Below are 17,696 nucleotides of genomic sequence, written 5' to 3'. Positions count from 1 at the left end.
TATTACCGAATTTCCAGTACTTCAGTATGGTCATAATTTCCCATCTGGACCTCATACATCCAGTGACCTTTTCTCTGCTGCAGACAAGAGGAAAATAACTCAAGAGAGGAGGAACAGACTTAAGAGGACAGCACCAGGAACTATAATCAGAGGCAGGGAAAGGATAAGTGAATTCCTGCCTGTGGTGGCATGAAGCAGCTGCTGCTCAGGTCAGACAGGGCCCTTGCAACCAACTCCTGGGCTTAACCAAAGCTTGGCATTAATCCTTCTCCTTACCTTTTTTTTTTTTTTTTACCAAGGGAACACATTTCCCATCTTCTTAGGTAAGGGGAAGGAAAAAGCAGAGCTCCCCAGAACATTTGGTGGTTTAGTGAGGAAGTTCTGGAACAACACTCCCACCTGCTGGGCCTTCTGTTTGTTACAGTTGTGAACTTAAGTGTTAGTAGTCTTAGAGAAAACTTCCCTTCACCCCAGCACAAGCCCAGACTCAGTTTGATGCCAAGACTAACATCTGGGTCCCAAGTGCTCCTGGCTACAGCACCTGGCAACACTCAGCAGATGTGCCCTGCTGGCATGGCCAAATCTCGGTGGGACACTCTGCTATAAACATTCAAAGGAAAACTTTCCCCATGTGAGAGCTCCCTTGAGAGTGGGATTGTGAGTAACCAAAATGGAAGAGTCATCTCCATTCCAACCTGCACTCTTTGAAGGCCTAAGCATGTCAAAGAGATGATTGATATATGTGTTAACATGAATCAGAGAGGCCATTCACACAACTGAGTCACCCTAAAGAGAGGAACGCTTGGATCACAGCAGTGACATGGTTCATCTTCATCACCTGTCATAATAATCACTACTACAAGAGCAAAGGGACACAGTGTCTGCAACAATTATTTAATCAAATTACATATAAAAAGCTTGTGCAATGACTGACAGACCTGGCAGGGGCTGTAATAAGAACCCAAACTGCAGGGTTACTCAAGTTTTAACAGTCTTTCAAAGCATCCTTTCCTTCTTAATGCTGGTCCAAAACATTTTTCCATTCAGATACAATACTTCCAATGCTTCCTGCCAAATAACACAGGTAGCAGGAGCCTTATATTCTGAGGAAGGGGAAAAATATTTTTATTTGGCTTGGTCCCACCCTTCTGCATCAAGAATCCAAGACATGCTGGCTGCAGGAAGATGATTTTAAGGACAACACACCTCAGAGCCAAGAGCACCTCTGTGGCTTTAGCTGGCCAGTAACAGGCTCTGCCCAGATGCAGAACAGCTCTGTGAGTCCCACACAGAGGAACATCCCCCATCTGCCATCTCAAACACACCAAGGAAATGCCCAGGCCTGCAGCCAGAGTGGAGAAGCTGCAGAGAGACTGGAGCTGCAAGAATCCCTGTCATGATGTTTATGGGACTCCAAAGTATTCCCTCTCAAATTTACGGAAATCTTCCTCAGTAAACACGGTGCCTTCGGGCTTCTTCTTTTCTTTCTTCTCTGGAGGCTGATCTTTGGACTTCCTGCCTCTGTTCTGAGCAAGAATCTTCAGACAACACAGAAATTGAAAAAAACAACAGTCATTGTTATCCAGACCAAATCCCAAAACAGTGATTTTCAAGCTCACCTGCAGAATCCCACTGTTCTACAAGAACCCTGCTATTTTCCAGACTGCCTCCAAAGGAAACCACTGATGTTAACCACAGCAGGTCACTGGGACAACAGCAGATACCAACTTGTAAATCAGAGTCAAATATGAAAACTATTTTCTATTAATTGTCCAGAGATAAGAACATTTATTTCAATTCAGAACTTTCTGAAACTAGGACCTTCTTTTTTATCCCGTCTCTCTATCACACAAAGCAAAAAACCAACAAACTGGTGGAATTCCCTCAGCATTTTCTAATACACTGCCACCTCCTGTCACAATCTCCAGCCTGAGGAACACTGGCCTAAATCACTTTCTTTGTTTATGTAAGTTAACAAGTTAACAGCCCAAGATTCTAGCACTGTCAGCTATTCTTCTCTTCAAATCCTGGCATGAGACTACCTTTGGGGAAGACCATTCCAGAAATTCTCAAGTTATGAGAAATATAATTTAAGAGGCTGAGTAATTCCTATTACATGAGTGAGCAGCACATCTGGTTCCTCATTAATCAGCCTCCAGGTACAGAGAAGGCCAGTTTGACCAACACTAAGGAGAAGGTCTGAATCAGGGCATCTCTGCCAGCTGAAATTAAGAAATATCTTTTGTAATTCAGAAAAGCTAACCAACAGCTGTGAGGATATTTTGAAGAACCTGATGTAGTGGGTGGCATTCCCACCCATGACAGGGTATTTGGGACTGGATGATCTCTTAAGGTCCCTTCCCATCCAAACCATTCTATGGTTCTGTGATTTTGACTAGTATCTGAGAACATCATAGGGGCTAACATATCAACAACAGCTTAAAGCTTAGTAAGATATTTTGCCAGTGCAAACAGAAATTCCTCAATGCCAATTGTAGACAGAAACTTAACTTGACTCCCTTCTGCAAGGTATAAATCTGAAAGATGCAGGGATGTTTCCCATTCAGCGTTCCTCAGTGGAAATAGACCCTGCCCCTCAACAGAAATTACAGACTTACTTGTTCTGCGACAGCTTTGTCTGCAACAACTCGTCCCTTTAACATGTACTGCAGGTTTTCTCTCAAGTGATTCACAGGCTTCTTCTTATGGTATTCCTCTGGGACAAAGCAGAAAGGGACAAAAAGCATCAGCTGCTCATCCAGGCAGCTCACAAGGAGAGACACAGGAGGATCAGCGAAGTCCTACAGCTCAGGGATAGCCACAAAATGAGGCTGCATTTAAAGTGAGCGACACCAAGTGGGCATGGATGGGATGGGATGGGACGGGATGGATGCAGCGACCGGCAGCGCGGCTGCGGGACACCCCAGGGGTCCCCGTGCCAGGGCTGTGGAGCGGCCGGGACTCACCTATCGCCGATTTCACGACTCTGCCCTTGACCGTGGCCTTGTTCCTGCCGGGCTCCGCTGCTCTCTTCCTCCGCCTCGCCGCGCCCGCCGCCCTGGGGCCGCCACGGCCCCGCTGCAGTCCCGGCGGCGCCTTCGCCCGGCCTGCAAGGGGAAGAGGGACGGAGTGACAGGAGCCGTGCCGGGGAGCCCCTCTGCCCGCCCGCACACCGGCCCAGGGCTCACCCGGCGGCTCCAGCAGCTCCAGGCCGCGCCGCAGCAGCGCTGCCGACATGGCTGCTCCCCGTGCGGCCCCACAGCGCCCCGTGCGGTCCCACAGCGTCCTGCCCAGCCCTGCCCAGCCCTGCCCAGCCCCACAGCGCCCCGTGCGGCCGCACAGAGACCTGCCCAGCCCTGCCCTGCCCAGCCCGGCCCCACAGCGCACCCGCACCCTGCCCGTGAGGGGCGGCGGCACCTCCCGCCCGGCGAACCGTGGGCACAGACAGGCTCCTGCCGGTGTCACTCTCCCACAGGACACACAGCAGCCGCCATGAGATAAAACCGCAAATTTCACCCCCAAACCAGGCAGAAGTTCTCCGCGTGTAAAGCGGAGAGCTGGAGCAGGCCGCCCGGGGAGGCCGCGTCTCTGGGGACATTCAAAATCATCTGGGCATATTTCAGTGTCATGTGCTCTAGATTATGTGGATATCAAGATTATTTTAAGTCAGGATGTTCTTTGATACAAGATCTTTGAGTACTTTCAATGCTAATCAGCAAAATACTTGATCGGTGGAATAGGCAGCAGCCAGCATCCCTCTGTCAAGGACATCGAGGAATTAACAAACCTTAAGGAGGCAGTAAGTCAAGATGTTCTGTGTCAATAGAACAGAGAGCAGTTAGTATTCCTTACTCAACCATATCCTGCAACTAACAACCTTTAAGGATGTAGTAAATCAAGATGTTGATGCATGTCTATGTTTACATTGCTAATTTGGCAAAAAAATCAAGGTCCATGTATGTTTCCTACAATATTAAAAGTCATGCACAAAGATCAAAAAGACCCTGCCCAGGTGAAGATTCTTCCCCTGAGCCTGCACAGAAATTAACTGGGGTTATGTAATTACTCCCACTAACTCATCCCAACACAGGGCTGTCATTGGAAAGTTACAAACCCTGAACTTCTAAGTATAAATGATGAAATGGAAAGTCTGGTGGCTGTACTGGGTTTGGCGAATGTCACCGAGCACCGGGGCTCACACAACTTTGAAATAAATAATGAAATCTCTCATAAGTGTGTGATTATTGGCTTGTTGCACACTGTGTTATAAATCTGATTTTGTGGACAACACAAGGGGTCATCACATGCCAGGAGGAAAGGGATAGTGTCATGTTTTGTCTCAGCAAGGCAAAATCCAGATTTAACTGTGCTAGACTCATCAGGCAGAGAGGTTAACTCTGCCATAAATTGCATCTATTATTCAGGGTTACTTTAGTCTATTTGTTTAAAGCTTTCTTCTCCAGTTTTCACCCCTCTAGAGACTTCATGCTAATATCTGCTAAATTTAGCTATCATTTGAATAAAGCTTATTCAATTATAGCCAGTGCTGCCAGTAACGAGCTGACACTGGAGGAGGAAAGAGGTTTATTCTCCCTCAGACATGTCCTGCAGGGAGAAAGGGATACAAATGGCTCCCATTGTTTCTCATGGTAATAATCTATAACAGGGACTAATAACAGTAAAACTTCTATGTATTAAAAGACAGTCATTCTCTGGAAATTGTTCTCCAACCCCTGCAGATGTCAACTCAATGTCTTTTATTGTTCCTTCTCTTCTGAATCCCTCCCTGGATGGATACCAGCATCATGTGTTGGTTTTTGCTAATGCTTCTAAGACATTTTTCTGGACAGGACTTACATGGTGCCTGTTCCTGGCTTCAGAGCTGGACAACATTAACATTTTTAGCCCCTAAAATACAATTTACAGGTTCTATGTAAGCTGTTCATGGTTTCATATTGCACAGTATATTCAAGATTATTCTCCTGATTAAACACTATATTTGTATCATTTATTAGGAACACCCAATACATTGTTACACAAGCTTTGTGCCAGAACCGTGCAACCTCTTAAATGCCTTGTGCAGACATTTGATGCAAAAACATTTTTGTTACTAACACTGCAAAACATGTTTAACAAATTAGTGTGATGGAAGCTGCACTGATTTATTATCCCGTTCATGGAACACATGCCCCCTTTTCTACCTCAAAAGTAAACCATTACCATCTCATTTCCATTTCTGTTGTGCCAATTAATAAGGCTCTCATGTATGTAGTTGTCTCAGAAAATCTGACTCCCTTCCTATTAAATACTTTCAGTAGCAAGAACCCATAATGCAGGCAACTCCTCCTTTGACCAGCAAGGCTGGGTGCAGACTTGCTGTGATTCAGCAATTACCTGCAGAATAAAATTTAATGAGCACACAGGGGTCACTTTGCTGAAGAGGGAAGGCAAGGCACTTTCTTTAACTGCATTCACAGTCTCCTGCCTCAGAGTCTGGTCAGGCTCTTGCAACTGGTTAGTTCACCAAGAAGTTAAATGGATGCACACTTTGTGGTTTGACATATTCCCCAGGTTTGGATCTGTTGCCAAAGATCATGGTCTAAAGCAGGCTGTGGGTTGTTTAACACTTGGTGAAATCACGTACTTATTATTAATACATTGCATTTCTTTGTCTCCTTTTAACAGGATCTGGCAGCTCTTCTCAGGGCATGATCACTGCTGTTTCTCCTGACTGTTCTGGTGGCAGCTGTGCTTGGTGTTACCAGACATGCTGATTACAGCATCTGTCCTGTTTCTGCAGGGTGGCTCTGGTACAACCAGCACCTGCCACACTCCTGCAGACAGAGGTGCAGAGTCCTCCTTTGCTCTTTGGCTCTAACAGAGAGTTATGCTCACGTCTTTTCCCTGCACTGCTAAACAAGATTAACTTGTTGGCTTATATTAGGAATGTAAAATCATCTCTTAATATGAACTGGATTTTGTCTGCCTCGTATATGCTATTTCTCCTGTAGCTGTAGAACACAGGCATTTGGATCACGTTTTCTCCATGTTGTAAACTGTTGTATCTTCTGCTGACCTTAGATTAAGTCAGCTACCTGTTTCTGATAAATCTGCTTTATCCTGAGCACAGCTGTGTTTCTCTTTACAGGAGCTTCCATGGCTTTATCAGTCCATCAGTGGTGATATACTCTTTGTGTCATCATGATACATACATTTAACTATGCCTTTCTTTTATTCAGTCACTGTTGAAAACATCTGAGCAGACCCTACAAATAGCTTTTTCCAAACTAGTATGTACTATTAAGAACTTAATGTTATGAGACTTTATCTATGTCAGCATAAAAAAAAAAATCTGCATTTCATTTTACTGTTTTAAGACCTCTATTCAAATTAAAATTTCATCCAAGATGAATAAAATTAAAATTTAATCGCTTTGCAATCCCTCAAAAATCAGTTCAGTTAGCTCTTTGAAGCACTTTGGGGACAGAATGAATGCCAAATGGTCTTCATTTAAATGTATAACATCCAAATAAATCACTATCTTAGAGCCTGAATAATCTGAGTTTGGATGGCAAAAACCACAGGTGCTGCATTTCAGATTGAGAATGCCTTTCTTTCTGAGATTTAAGATGTCTTCGAAAGCTTCCTGACTCTAATGTTCCTGTTTATAGCTTTCTTTAAATCTCATGCCTCAGTGGGTAGCTGGCTTTTCAAGTACTAAATAACCCAGCCTACAGATCAGTTGGAGTTTTAAGTAACTTCCATATGTGAATATTATCAGTTCACTTTCTGGTTGCTTTTTTATGGCATTGAAGAATTGTAATTTTTCCTGCTTGAAAATGCAGATAAAGTTTCTGGTTCATCTTGGAATGACTATTATTTCCCTAATATTCTGGGCTTTGGAAGACATCTGATTTAGCTTGTTCCACCTTATAATTCTGTATTGCACTCTAACAAAGATGTACCTGATATTCATGTCTAATCATACTGCTGTCTGTGGCAGTTCATAACAGCTGTCTGCTCTTGCTTTATGTTCCAGCTTCTGGATTCAGGGGTTTATGTAGGAGTCTCAGTCTGAGGGAATGTTGTGAAGGATGTGAGGAAACAGAAGCTAAGGGCAGCATTAGAAGTAAAATATAACAGCCACAAGCATTTATTTAGTTTAGGGCTTAAAAAAAAAAAACAAACCCAAAAAAACCAAGCAAACAGTTTTATGATTTTGGGAAATGGGATCCTGCTGCCTAAACACTTGGTACAGTCCACACTGACACATATATCTGTATTGTCTCTTGCAAATGAAGCAGACTGATTTTCAAGCTGATTTATAGCAGATTTTTCCCTCAGCATGTTTCTTCACATGTGGATTAGGGAATGTGCTTTGCTTTAAGCATCTGTCCAGTTTTACCACTCCCCGTATTCTGCATTTTCCCTTGAACAGCAATACCCAGTGCTGTTGTCATTAATATTTAGCTCTGTTCACCAACCTGAAGCAGTTTGTACTGTAGTCACTGTTCCTATAAAGAGCCCTGAATCACTGCCTGCCCTGTACCTCAAGTGCATAGGAACCTTTGTCCTTTAGCAGTGTGACATGCCTTTGAAAAACAATTTAACTTTCCAGTCTACTGAATTTGAACAAGGGCTGGGCAATGCTTTGATTCATACACTTGCATGGTTAAGTAACTAGTTATTTTAGACTGACAAAAAGTAATTTATTCTGGTGGGTTTTTTTTTTTTTAATTTTGTAAATTTTTTTTTTTTTTTTTTTTTTTTTTTTTTTAATCCAGTGCAGACATCTACTTCTCCCATTCACTTTTCAGGGACTTATTCCAGTTCAGCAAGAATCTGGCTCTGCCTTGTACAGGTTCTGTGGATAATGTTGGAGCAGGTTAAGATTAAACCAGCTTCCCACTGTACAAGATGCTGTGGCAAGAAATGAGCTCTGCCCCTGAATGAGACATCTAATGCAGAGGAGATAAGGAAGCACAAAGATTAGGCAACTCTCCAAATCCTTTTCATCTGTTTACTTTTGCTCCAAGTGGAAAGGGAACAAGCATCAGTAGTTCTGCTGGTACTGTAAGAGCCCACTTGGTAGATAGAGGAAATAATTTTAAGTACATAAAATGTTGTATTTGGAAAAAAAACCCAAACAAGCCCTTCTCCAGGTCTTAGAATACCAGAAGAAAGCACTTTGCTAGTAATGATTTGTGTGTGATACTGAATTGATGTCATAAGGCTTTTGTGACCAGAAAAATGGGTTTTGGCATCCAGACTCATAAAAATGCCTGAAAGTCCAGTGCCCTCATATTTTCTATTTTCCCCTGAAGGGAAAATTCTCTTCAGCAACTGCTGCTCTCTCACACCTCCTAGAGTGGAGCAGGCAAAATTGCTCTGCAGCTGCAGGGGGACAATTTCTCTCTCTGTTTCCCACTGCTATCCTTAAATGTCAAAAGGATGAAGGAGTAGAAGGATCCCAGGGCTCAGAGTGATTTGCTTTCCCCTGTTCCCTCTGTGGGTCATGGAATGGTTTCTAGGTCTTCCTCCTTCCCTCCCCACCTACTTCATTCTTGCAACATGGGCTCTGGGAGAAAGTGGCGGACCTCACTGCCACTGTTTCCCTTTTGCAAGACCAAAATCTATCCTGCTGTAGTTGCTTTTCTTTTTCCCTAAGAACCTAGAAGAAAATAATAAAGATTCTTTGGAGCAGGGATGGGTATGAGTGAGCAAAACATAGGGGAGCTCTGGACCAGGAGCTGCTAAATGCTGGAGAACAGGTGTAACAGATGGCAGATACACAGGAAGGGCTTGGAGAGAGTACAAGCTTGCTTGGTAGATTTTCAGGCTGAATGAAAAGCATTGTAGAAAGATGAGTAAATTGTGGACAACACTTACTGCACGTGTACACATTGGGAACGACTGACAACTTGAGAGATTTAGGCCCCATTTTGCTTATTGGGGATCTGACTTGTTAGTTTTTGTGGTTTTGTGTCACTGGCACTGCTGCATCAGAAGTTTAGAGCTGTTTCATGGAAGTCTTCACAGACTCTTCCAGCCCTTTTAGAATTGATCTTTCCTTTTTAAATTGCAGACTGACCTCCCTGGTTGACACCTGGCCTCCTTTTGTTTCACTTTTGGCTTTCCATTTACTCTTTATTCCTTCCTTACATTGTTAGTTTCCTGCTTTGTGGCTTTCTTTTGTGTTTTAGTCAGAAATATAGGTCTTCCATGCCAGAATCTGAGAAATTCACTCCCAAAAAGTTCCCCCCTGAATGCAGAGAAAATCAATAGAAACTGAAATGAGGATTTTGGAGCAAGGTTCAGTGTATAACATTCTTTAACTAGAGGGATTTGAAAAAGGTGGTAGTGGTTCTCTGTTCTGGAAATATTGTGGCCTTTGATGAAATAAAGTCTTGTTTCTTCCAAGAAGGATGTATTTTATCCTGGTTACAATGGAATTAATGAGCTTGGAAATACACAGAGAAGAAGTTGCATTAGAGCTGAGATATGTGTTCTCATGCTGCATAGATGTGAAATTGAGGAATGTCAGTAGCTGCTGAACATGGCTTCTTTCAAAGCAGTGACAATGAGGTGGAAGGCTCTGTGTTTTGTTCCCAGCCTCTCTGCTCCTTAAAATGTTTACAAGCCCCAGAGCTGGCTAAGAATGCAACAAAGTTTAGCTAGTTATGCTTGTCATGAATTATTAAGGGTTGGAGACAGGAGGTGGGCTGGGGCCATCACGGGTTTTGCAGCCTTAGGCAGGCCTTGTTAGAGGATGTCTGTGCTGCTTGGTGCAGAGCAGAGCCAGGGCAGCTGGGGCAGCATTGCCTGCTGCTATTGCAGCTCCTGTCTGCTCTGTCCTCTGCTGGCACAGCCTGATCTTCCCATGCCTGCAGCTGCATTGTGCATATCCTGCTTCAGTTGCTAAAGCTGGACCTCTCCCCTCCTGTTCCCTGTTTATAGCTGCATTGCACACTGTGGCTTCCTAATTTCTGGGATTTTTCCCACAGAATTGCTCAGAACTGCACAGAATAACTTGTGAGGCTTCTCAGGTTAAGGGAAGATATTCTGTCCAGTGGCTGGCATGCTGCATTCATCAGTGTAGTGCCAGGTCCCTCTCTCTGCACTCTGCTTTTATAAGTTTTTCTCTCTCCTTTTTTCTCCCCTTGCCTTCCTTTGCTCTCTCTTTCTTTCTCTAATATCTGTATTTTGTCCTTCCTTGTCTTATTCCCTGCTTCCTTGAATGCTGTGTTTTTTTACTGCTTTTGCTTCTCCAAACAGGATCCACAATTTCTGAGGCCATGGGTGCGTAACAATTCAACCTGACTTTTTACTATTTATTCTTGACTCCCAACAGCTGAGTCTCTCTAAATTATATGTTCTCCTCTCCTCTCCTCTCCTCTCCTCTCCTCTCCTCTCCTCTCCTCTCCTCTCCTCTCCTCTCCTCTCCTCTCCTCTCCTCTCCTCTCCTCTCCTCTCCTCTCCTCTCCTCTCCTCTCCTCTCCTCTCCTCTCCTCTCCTCTCCTCTCCTCTCCTCTCCTCTCCTCTCCTCTCCTCTCCTCAGCACTGAGAATCCACTAGCAGGTACTTGGGGCATCCTCACTCTCTCGGGGTGCAGGGGCAGCCCTGGAGGTGCAGGGTGTCAGACACCCATGCTCTCTGCACATGAGACCCCCGCGGGCCAGGCTGTCTTTTCCTGCTGTGCCTCTGTCCCCTGAAGTCCGAGGAACAAATGCCAGCGGGAGACGAGGCTGCTGCCATTCCTTGCAGGAGTGCATGGTGCCACTAGAGCTCTCCTCACTAGGTGTCACTGTGAGGTTGGGTTTTGCCTGCCACGAGCACCGCAGCCGGGAGGGACAGGAGTTGAGTGATGAGTTTTAGGAAGGCCTTGCCAGAAGCAGGGGGAGGGCATGGAAGAGGTTTTCAGGATAAATGTGGAGTTGCTGTGGGTTTTACCCATCCCTGACAAGTTTTGGGAACAGAACCAGCAAGATGCACGGGGGCTTTGGAGTGCAAATCCACACCACTGCCTTTGAGTGCCCAACCTGTCCAACAGTCATCAGGGCATTAGGGTGACTTTGGTGTGAGTCGTGCTCATCTCCTGTCAGCCACCATACTGGTTTGGCAGCAGTTAGTGCTAATTGCTAATAATCTGTTAATTAGTGCTCATCCCTGAATTACTGTTTACTGTCCCATATGCCAGCACCCATGTGTCTCAGCACCACTGGCCCCAGCACACCTTTGTACTCTAAATGGCCATGGTGCTGCCTCTCTGACAGGGCTGCTGTGGAGAGGACCTCTGGGAGGCACATGGTAGCCCCCAAGGACAGAGGGGGTGAGTGCTGGAGGGAGGCTTGCCAGGGGCTGGTCTTTTCTCTTGCTAAGGAAGCCAGGTGACAGAAGGCAAGCCAGTCATGGGCCCCTGTTGCTGAAGATGTGGGGCATGAGAGCAAGGTGGGCCTTTTATCTCTTGATCTTGATGCCCAGCACCCAAGTCCCTCTAAATCAAAAGACCATCTCTTTCTGTTCTTATATCCCTTGCTTTGCTCTGTGTTCCTAAAACTTTGTAAACTGGATCATGTCTCCAATCTTTGAGAAGTCCCTAATTGTAGGTGTAGAAGAAGGAATTACAGACAACCTCGTCTCTGGTAAGTCACAGTTGTACTAATTACCAAAGAAGAGAAACAGCCTTGCCCTTAATGGGTTGCAGCTGTGACTAATAAAGATAAGTGTGATAAAAGGGGTGGGTTGGCTAGTCAGGGAGATCCTTGAGGAAGAGTGCTTGGAGAAAGAGGACCTTGGGGAGGTAGGGAAGCCTGGAGGAAGAAGGAAGGATCCAGAGAGACCCAAAGAAGAATTAAACAATGAGAGAGGGAGTTGTTGCTGTAAAAGATCTGCAATGAGGTCATTCTGGATCTGATACAGTTGGAGCCTGTAGTCACAGTTGATCCAGGTAAAGTCCTGTCTTCAGAGCATGCAAACCAATACTTGCAGTCATAGTCCAGCAGGAAATAGCTATCAGTCAGAGTCTGCAGTTGGACCTTACAGTAGGATCTTGCTGTAATCAGAGTCAGGATGGCTAAGCTGTAATGAAGAATAAATAGGGACCCTTTTCGTCTTGTTAAATGAAAATCTGCATCTTGGCTTATTTCTATCCCTAACAAGAAGTCTCCTGCAACACCTACTGTGCAGAACATGTGAACTGTGTCCTATGGGAGAGGAGCTAACTAATAAATGTCCCATGAACCACTATATCAGTGGCAGAGATGGTATTTAGGAGAGTTAGTTTGTTTTATTTTTAAGTTAATCAACTGCAAGTCAAACCAAGGGAGCTAGGGTTATGTGGAAAGCCGTTGGCTCCAGGGAAGTGTTTTGGTCTGGTTGTGTGTAGCTGTACAGTCTCTTGTCTCACTGGGTACACCATGATTTACACTGGGATAAGAGTACACTCCATATATGAGTTAGCATCCATGTGAGTTTCTCCCTGGGTGTGCTTACATGGAAGGAGACAGTGCTGTGGCAGGTACAGTGTGTGAGCTCCTCAGCTGGTTTTGTACTGCCAGTTCTGATGGCTGTAGGTAACTGTCTGTGTTTGTGTGCAGCCTGGCCATGAGCATTTACATGTGCACCAGTGCTAGAGAGGATGGGAAAGCAACTGGATCCAAACTGTCAGGACCTGCAGCCTTTGTGGCCAGCCAAATTGGTGGGGAGCCCCAGAGACTCCTCTGCTGGGCTCACCTTGCCCTGCTCTTCCAGCTGCATGCTGCACTGGAGGCTGATCCAGCTCCACTTGTTCATGTGCCAAGACACATTAACAGTCACTTTATCACAGTGCAGCCCAATTAATATTTGATTCTGGCAAATGAAGGAGGGCAGAGAGATTAAATGGGGTTGCTAGCTGGGATGGTGGGAGTGGTGAGAGGCAGACATACTCTTTTTTTGTGCAGCCCAGAGGAGTAGGATTAAAAGACTTTATTGGAAGAGGAATCAGGATTCCACTGGGCTGACTACCATGAGGGATGATGGAGGAGGAGGAGGAGCAGTGAGTTGCTTGAACCCTCTGGGCCCTAATTGTACAGCTGTAATAGAGGGGACATAGCTGGTTAGCCAGTGTTGATAGAAGGTGCAGGACTTGAAGCAGACCCCTTGGAAAGCTCTCTGCAGGAAATAATGGATGGATCCAGGCCACAGAGTTCTGAGAAGCAACTTTTGTGTCATTTACTTGATGTGTTGTCAGATAGCAACTTGGTGTCAGTGCTGCTCAGCAGGACATGTGGCTTTGCTTTCATAGCCCAGGCAGGTGAGATGAGGCAGATGGACTCTGCCTCACAGCAGAGGTGACTCCTGTCCTGTCCCCCTCTTAGCAGAGCTGCCTGATGTCTCCTGAAGGCTGAGTGGCCCACTGGGGTTCATCTGGGTCAGGAGAAGTTGGTCTGGGCTGCTGCTTTAAGCCTCTTCCAGGTGTTTGTCCATACCAAAGTATGCATTTCACTTCCCAATTGAAAAGCCAAATGAAATTTCCAGGCAGTTTGCAGTTTTTCTGATTTACTTGTTTGCTTTTCTTCTGTTCTCTCCATTTTTATTTTTTTTTTCTTTCTCTCATCTCTCTATTTGTTCCTTCCACCAGCCTGCTTGGAATTTAGTTTGTTTCAAGGGCAAGAGAAATTAGTTTTCTGATTTCATGTTTGGTGCAGTATAGCTTCTCCCCCTCCTTCATTCCCTTTCCCTGCCTTTTGTTGGAGTAAAGAAAGATGTCTTGGCAACATTTCCTTTTTAAAATCTCCTTCTGCCCTCTTGTAGCTATTTGGCCTCCTGGCTGACAGTGTGGGGCAGGTGCTAACAAAGAGCTCCTTTCCTGATCCAAGAGCTGGAGAATACAGTCTTGGGCATATTGTAGGAAACCAAGTGAGAGTGCATCTCATGACAAATCAAGTGAAAAACAAAATTAAAATAAATATCAGGACAGTTGGAGAGGGAGAGGTTTTTTCATTGTCCCTGTGATATAATTTCAGGGGTATCTTGGGGGTTGCTGAGCCCCTGGGAGCTGTCAGCATACGGAGAGTATCTCAGGGTCCAGTGTTGTGACAGCAGATTTGGGGTGACCCTGCCTGGATCTGGGAGGACAACAGCCACAAAGTGATGGTTTGTGGCAAGTGTCTGGAAACTCCAACATTGTATTCTGGAAACGGTGGGATTTTGTGGTGGATTTAAAACTTCCCAGCTAGGCATGAAGGAACTGAAAGCAACTTCCCAGCTCCCACAGCCCAATGATGTATAGGCTCTGTGTGTGTCTGTGCAATACTTGTTGGTAGAGCATATTTGTGAGATGTGGCGTTTATGTTACCTTTTATCGAGGAAGAATCGTTTATCTCAGCATTCTAATTATGTTCCATTAAAATGCAAATTTGGGTTTATGCGCTGAAATTGTCAGTACCATTGCCATGGAAACAGGAGCTTGAGGGAGGGGAATTGGAATAGGTGGGACTGTGCATCTCACTCAAAATCCCTCTCAAATATCTCCACATAATTGAAATACAGTGCCCTTCCCCAGGAATTGTGGCACTTTTCCCCTAGATAATTTGAGGCATCACTGAAGTTCTTCATGGAGTTGTTCTAACAGGGCAAATGTGTGTGGGTCACCAGGTAACTTCCACCAAAGTGTAAGAGAGATTGTATAGGTCTGTCAGAAGGAAGTGAATCCTTCCCGTTTGACCCCCATGTGATGCTTCTTTTGAAGTGTCTCACAGGGAAGAAGGAAGAAGAGATCCCTAACGACTTCACAAATGTCCACCTGGAAGCCCTTAGATGCTGCCACAGTTATTGGAAGGTTTAAATGCAGTCTATGCTTTTAAACCCACTCACTTCCAGTTAAATGCCCACTCAAGCTGCTTGCACTGACAACGTTCTTCAGCAATGAGCTCCTCATGCAAATCATCCTTGGTGCAGGATGAGTAGAGCCTACCCCATGCCTCTGTCTCAGGGCCCTGCTCCTTTCTCTGTTTGTTTTTATGTCAAGATGGTGTGAATCTGTATCTTCCTCCTCCTTTTACCAAGTACAGATGGAACTCCTGAAGCTTGTCTCTTTCCTGTTTAAGAATCAAGTGAAGGGGTTTAAGGATGCTGGGTGGAAGTGAAGGCTGAGAGAGATTGAGACATGGCTGAATTTAACAGAGTAAAAATGTATCTTTCTGCTTTGGTTGTTGACTGAAAATTTTGATGATAAATAAAGCATGGTGAGTTAATTCCCAAACCACAGTGACAGCTGGGCAGGAAACACAAGACTAGGTCTGTTTTCTGACTCCCCATCCCTGATAAGAGGTTTGCAAAATCATCTGATACCTCATCCTGGTTTTGTCAGGGGCATTTTTTTCTGTGCACTGGGAATCTGATTTGCTGATAGTAAAATCTAGATACAGTCTTATGAACCTGGTGATCCAAACTCCAGTTTCTATTGAGTATATTTGATTTGGATGGCCTGAGGCTGGTTATCATCCATTTAACGTAAAATAAGGAGGAAATATTCAGAGCAGGGTTTAGTGCAACCTGGGGAGATCCTAAGCAAGGAGAGGTAGTGGCAAACTGGAGTGGGTTCAGTGAGGGCCATGAAGATGACTAAGGACTTGTAGCATATAACATGTATGGAGATGCTGAGTGCTGGCTTTAGTTTAGCCTGGATGAAAGCATTTTAAGGGGGATCTAACTGGTGAGGCAATGGGGGATGTGTGTAGAGAAAATGGGACTGGTCTCTTCTCAGAGGTATGCATCAAGGGCAATAGGCAGCAGAGACAAGTTGCAGCTTGCAAAATTTGAACTCTGTATGAAGGAAAACCATAAATATGAGGGTGAATCCAATGTGAGATGGTGGCCCAGAGGTGTTTTGGAGTCTGCCTCCTTTGAGATACTCAAAACTTAGACAAGGTGCTGAGCTACCTGCTGTGGCCTTGCAGTTAGCCCTGCTTCGAACAGGAGTTTGGACTGGAGGCCTCCTGAGATACCTTTTGACAGCAGTTGTTCTGTGGGCTCCCACTGGGGGCAGGTTCTGTGACGCATAGTGAAGTGGGGAGCCCACACTGTTCTCTCTGCTAGGATGAATCACAAGCAGAAATAATCCGTCAGCTTCTTCTACTGGAAAAAGCATGACCCTACTGGGGACCATCAGCTTCTGCACTGGGGGAGTTATGTCTCTGCAGTGAGCAGAGAAGTGATGGGGATAGGGTCTGGGCAAAGGTCTGGGTGTCAGGAGAAAAAGGAATAACATTTGCTACTTCCACACTAGGAAAGCCATTAATTTGAGGAGATTGACTTTCCCAAGAGTGACATCTGACTGGGAATGAGGGATGGGACTAAAATAGTCCATTTTACATCTCAGAATTTCTCAAGGAGCAGATTAAAAATATATGATGAAGAATGTCCTTCCCTTCCAAGAGGAGAAGATGGTAGAGTGGAATAAAAAAAAGTGATATTTGAGTTTCTGCATGTGAAGTGACAAGGAGAAGCATAAACGTGGCTGGTACCTGAAAGCAGAGCAATGAATAATTGGTTTTGGTGTGAAAGAAACCATTTCACCATGTTCAATATTATCATCATTATGCTGATCAGCTTTACCAGCAAGGATGATACTGAGAATGAGAGAGAAAATATTGTAAGGGATACAGAAGAACACACATTCAAAATAACTATGTTTTGGAGAAGATTTGCCAACAAGTGATTACAGAGGGAAAGACAGAAGGTGAGACAGAGACCAGAAGAAAAAGTAGAGAATAGAAAATGATAGGGTGGAGGAGAGTGGGAGAAAAGAAAATTTCTATAATTTCTGTAAATCTCTGCATCCTGTTCCTTCACACACACGGGTAGCTCCCCTCCCTCAGCTGTGCTGAGTACTTCCCTGGCACCATCCTGGTGTCACTCTGTTTCCTCTAATGATGAGCTGAGGGGCTTCAGCCCAGAACCTCTGCTCCACATCCCTGCCTGCAAATCCTGACTCCCACCCTCCCCTCCACCTCCCCAGGCAAGCACTCTGCTTTAGAACAGAGTGTTTGTGCCACATCTCCTTCTGACAGGCACACCAAAGTGCATGGAAGCTTCCTCTCTTACTGGGCTGATGTTTTACTGACTGGAAAGATTTAACCTCGTGTCAGCTGATGTGAAGGAGCTTTCTAAGATGAAGAGTAAATGCCTACTTTGCTAACATATTAGCAAGAGGTGGTTTTTGCCTCTCTGATTTGGGGAAGAGCAGACAGACTCACTGACCCATGTAGTCCCTTGTCACCCCACAGTTCTGTAGTGATTCATGTGACACTGTGTGAAAACAACCAGTGAGCCCTGTCCTTGCTGTACAGGTTGACATTGCAAAATACTGTATTTAACCTTAGCTTTCCCAAGTGAGGTTTTCTAGTGGCAACCAGGGCAGAGATGCTGAGATCTCTAGCAGAGGTGTCAGAGCCAGGTGCTGCCTTCCCTCAGTACATGTCCTGCCCCTTCACCTGCAAACCCAGGGTGCTTGTGCATCTGCACCCATCCAGGCTGGTGGCCCTGACACAGCCATTCCATCATTCTCCCTTCCCTCAGCCTGCCAGAAACAGATAGCCATGGGCTGCTTTCCTCTCACACCCCTGGCTGTTCTAACATATCCTCGGGGAAGGTGTAAGACTGGCTGTGGCAATGAGATTGTGATCTTTCTCTTTCCTTTTTTATTTTTTTAA

The 17,696-nt window shown here is 45.1% G+C and overlaps 1 protein-coding gene and 1 long non-coding RNA gene across 2 annotated transcripts; one reads left to right on the top strand and one right to left on the bottom strand.

Moving 5' to 3' along the window:
- Positions 1 to 874: 874 nt before the first annotated feature.
- RPS19BP1 (ribosomal protein S19 binding protein 1) lies at positions 875 to 3,296 on the bottom strand. The gene is made up of 4 exons (XM_079304459.1): positions 3,189 to 3,296; positions 2,967 to 3,107; positions 2,619 to 2,716; positions 875 to 1,538 (listed from the first exon to the last, which is right to left on the bottom strand). The coding sequence occupies exons 1-4, from the start codon at positions 3,235 to 3,237 to the stop codon at positions 1,404 to 1,406; spliced, it is 423 nt and encodes a 140-aa protein (XP_079160585.1). The 5' UTR covers positions 3,238 to 3,296; the 3' UTR covers positions 875 to 1,403.
- Positions 3,297 to 11,668: 8,372 nt separating this feature from the next.
- LOC306800967 lies at positions 11,669 to 17,087 on the top strand. The gene is made up of 2 exons (XR_013773954.1): positions 11,669 to 11,947; positions 16,364 to 17,087. It is a non-coding gene; the product is annotated as an uncharacterized lncRNA (long non-coding RNA).
- The last annotated feature ends 609 nt before the right edge of the window (positions 17,088 to 17,696 follow it).

Source organism: Erithacus rubecula (assembly GCF_903797595.1).
Source record: "Erithacus rubecula genome assembly, chromosome: 4".
NCBI lineage: Eukaryota > Metazoa > Chordata > Aves > Passeriformes > Muscicapidae > Erithacus > Erithacus rubecula.
Note: the sequence above shows the minus strand (reverse complement) of the source record. Positions and strands in the feature narration are given on the sequence as shown.

Excerpts from the sequence above, each read along its gene's own strand:
- RPS19BP1 (XM_079304459.1), bottom strand. The coding sequence starts at position 3,237 with ATGTCGGCAGCGCTGCTGCGGCGCGGCCTGGAGCTGCTGGAGCCGCCG. Across the intron at positions 2,717-2,966 it reads AGTCGTGAAATCGGCGATAG|AGGAATACCATAAGAAGAAG; the intron begins GTGAGTCCCGGC and ends GCTTTGTCCCAG. Across the intron at positions 1,539-2,618 it reads ACAAAGCTGTCGCAGAACAA|ATTCTTGCTCAGAACAGAGG; the intron begins GTAAGTCTGTAA and ends TGTTGTCTGAAG.